The 2,743-nt window shown below is 33.4% G+C and overlaps 1 protein-coding gene across 1 annotated transcript in view; it reads left to right on the forward strand.

Annotated features, from left to right (window-relative positions):
- Positions 1-2,743, forward strand: part of LOC111083395 — a 23,581-nt gene that overhangs the window by 3,122 nt on the left and 17,716 nt on the right. The window contains exons 2-4 of the mRNA XM_022379902.1: positions 667-860; positions 1,215-1,408; positions 2,120-2,315. Of these exons, the coding sequence (XP_022235610.1) occupies positions 667-860; positions 1,215-1,408; positions 2,120-2,315 (584 nt within the window). The remainder of the gene's footprint in view (positions 1-666; positions 861-1,214; positions 1,409-2,119; positions 2,316-2,743) is intronic.

Genomic DNA, 2,743 nt, shown 5'->3' on the forward strand with positions numbered 1-2,743 from the left:
CATGGAATGTTCTCTCCTTAATTTTTATAGTTAATACATGGAATGTTCTCTCCTTAATTTTTATAGTTAATACATGGAATGTTCTCTCCTTAATTTCTATAGTTAATACATAAAATGTTCTCTCCTTAATTTTTATAGTTAATACAAGGAATGTTCTTTCTTTAATTTTTATAGTTAATACATGGAATGTTCTCTCCTTAATTTCTATAGTTAATACATAAAATGTTCTCTCCTTAATTTTTATAGTTAATACAAGGAATGTTCTTTCTTTAATTTTTATAGTTAATACAAGGAATGTTCTTTCTTTAATTTTTATAGTTAATACAAGGAATAGTTCTTTCTTTAATTTTTATAGTTAAATACATGGAAGGCTTTCTCTCCTTAATTTTTATAGTTAATACATGGAATGTTCTCTCCTTAATTTTTATAGTTAATACATGGAATGTTCTCTCCTTAATGATTTCCATGGAATGTTTTACTTGTATGTAGAGTTTCGTGATGATTTCCATGGAATGTTTCACTTGTATGTAGAGTTTCGTGATGATTTCCATGGAATGTTTTACTTGTATGTAGAGTTTCTTCCAGCTATAGCTTTTACCTGTTTTCTTCTATCTATACCCTTTACCTATTTTCTTCTATCTATAGCTTTTACCTGTTTTCTTCCAGCTATACCTTTACCTTGTTGGTCTTCAAGGGAGGTAGACAAGATATGGTGTCTGTGATGGTCAGTATTTTTCCAGATGACAAGATTCGAACACCAGTTACAAAAGGTAAATTCAGAAAAGAAATTAATCCCCTTGAGCTACAAAAAATACGACTGGAAACCAGCGACTTAACTTCTTTTCTCTATATCATTTTAGGTGAGAAAACGTCTTTCTATAATTTCAAATCTTAGGTTCTTACAAAAAAGATAAGTTCTGTGTTGTTAACAGTTTGTCATTGGAGAGATAAAACCAGCTAAATCCCGAATATATCCTTGTGTGTGTGTAAATACACATAACTCTAATCACTACGTTGCCTGTAGTTTGAAAAAGGACGGAATTACCTTATGTGAAAATGAACAATTAACCTTTAAAGAAGTGTGTGTAGTTGTAATAATGATAAAACTTGGGTCGTTAATATTTGACAGTTTTTAGTTTTCACAAATTGTTAAACTAACCTTTTCGAAGTTTAGATTATACGTTAAACTGTTCCATTGATTTTTCTTTATACAGTGAAACGTTTAAAGTCGTGTTATACATATATTCCATCTTATTTTCTCAAAACTGATGACATAATCGAAGTATCTTTATGGTTGCCTCCTCGGTGTTTAGTACCTGACTCGCTCTATGTGTATGGTTTCATCACGTTCACAAATGTACACACCGAGATCACCACGCGTAAAGTGCCTCGTCCGGGTCTTTTACATGTAAGTAAGTTGCTGTTTCTTAAAATACCTTGCGCCTGTTCGTTTCATTGTAATTACACCAATGGAGAATGAAGTTTGGGAGAACAAAAATTAACGAAGTCAAAAACAAAGAGGAAATGTCCCTCCCCACAATGGTTCAGAGGTAAGTCCGAGGGCTTATAATGCTACAAAATCGGATTTCGATATCCGCAGTGGGCTGAACACAGATAGCCTATAGTGTATAAACGACAGGCTAAACAAAACACTCTTGCAACCAGTCTCGACTAAAATCATCGTTAAGGTTGAATAAAAATTGGATCGGTGATTTTTAGGCTTAGAACAGTTTGGGAATTTAGTATGTATACAATATTAAATAAATATCACAGTCAGTCTCATTATTAGTACTGTTTGTTTCTTTGCTTGTTTGTTCTTAAGCACAAAGCTACACAATAGTCTATCTGTTCTGTACTCACTACGGGTATCGAAACACAAATTTTAGCGCTATAATCCTAAAGACTTACTGCTGATCCACTATTTTAACAGTTGTTAAGAGTTCGTGTTTTGTTTGTTTTTGGAGTAAAGCATGGAGTGACCATCCAGATTTTGTTTGAAAGGCGGAGTTTTGCACGAACTAACAAAATTTAGATGATAGATCTAGTTTTTTTTATCAGTTATATGGTATAGTAGGGACTGATCACAATATTAACGATCCGTTTTATTTGACTTCTGCAGGTTACACCAACCAGTGGGGTTGCACTTTTCACCAAGTTCACCCTCGACGCTACCAGAGGCTGGGCTGCAGAAGAATCTCTCTATCCACTATCTTACTATTTTAGCTATGCATTTCCCGAATCGCCAGATATCTCGTGGCCACTAGGAGCAATTAGTCACGATATCCCAGCTCTGAACGATGTCAGACTACCGTGCGGTAAAACTTTATTCATTTTTTTGTTTGTTTCATTTAATCTTCGCAGATCCAAGTCAAGTCGAATTCCAACTTGAACTTTTCAACTGACAAACATTTTAAAACACATTTTCAGACGGAAATAGTTTATCATATTCCTCAGAGATATTAAATACATAACTAAACTGTCCACGTTTAAAGTAAGTGAAGACTCTGCAACTGGAAATATTTCATCGATTTAGGAAATCATCACGAAACTCTACATACAAGTAAAACATTCCATGGAAATCATCACGAAACTCTACATACAAGTAAAACATTCCATGGAAATCATCATGAAACTCTACATACAAGTAAAACATTCCATGGAAATCATCATGAAAACAGGTAAAGGTATAGATAGAAGAAAACAGGTAAAGGTATAGATAGAAGAAACAGGTAAAGGTATAGAT

The sequence above is a fragment of the Limulus polyphemus genome, unplaced genomic scaffold (assembly GCF_000517525.1).
Source record: "Limulus polyphemus unplaced genomic scaffold, Limulus_polyphemus-2.1.2 Scaffold9375, whole genome shotgun sequence".
Taxonomy (NCBI): domain Eukaryota; kingdom Metazoa; phylum Arthropoda; class Merostomata; order Xiphosura; family Limulidae; genus Limulus; species Limulus polyphemus.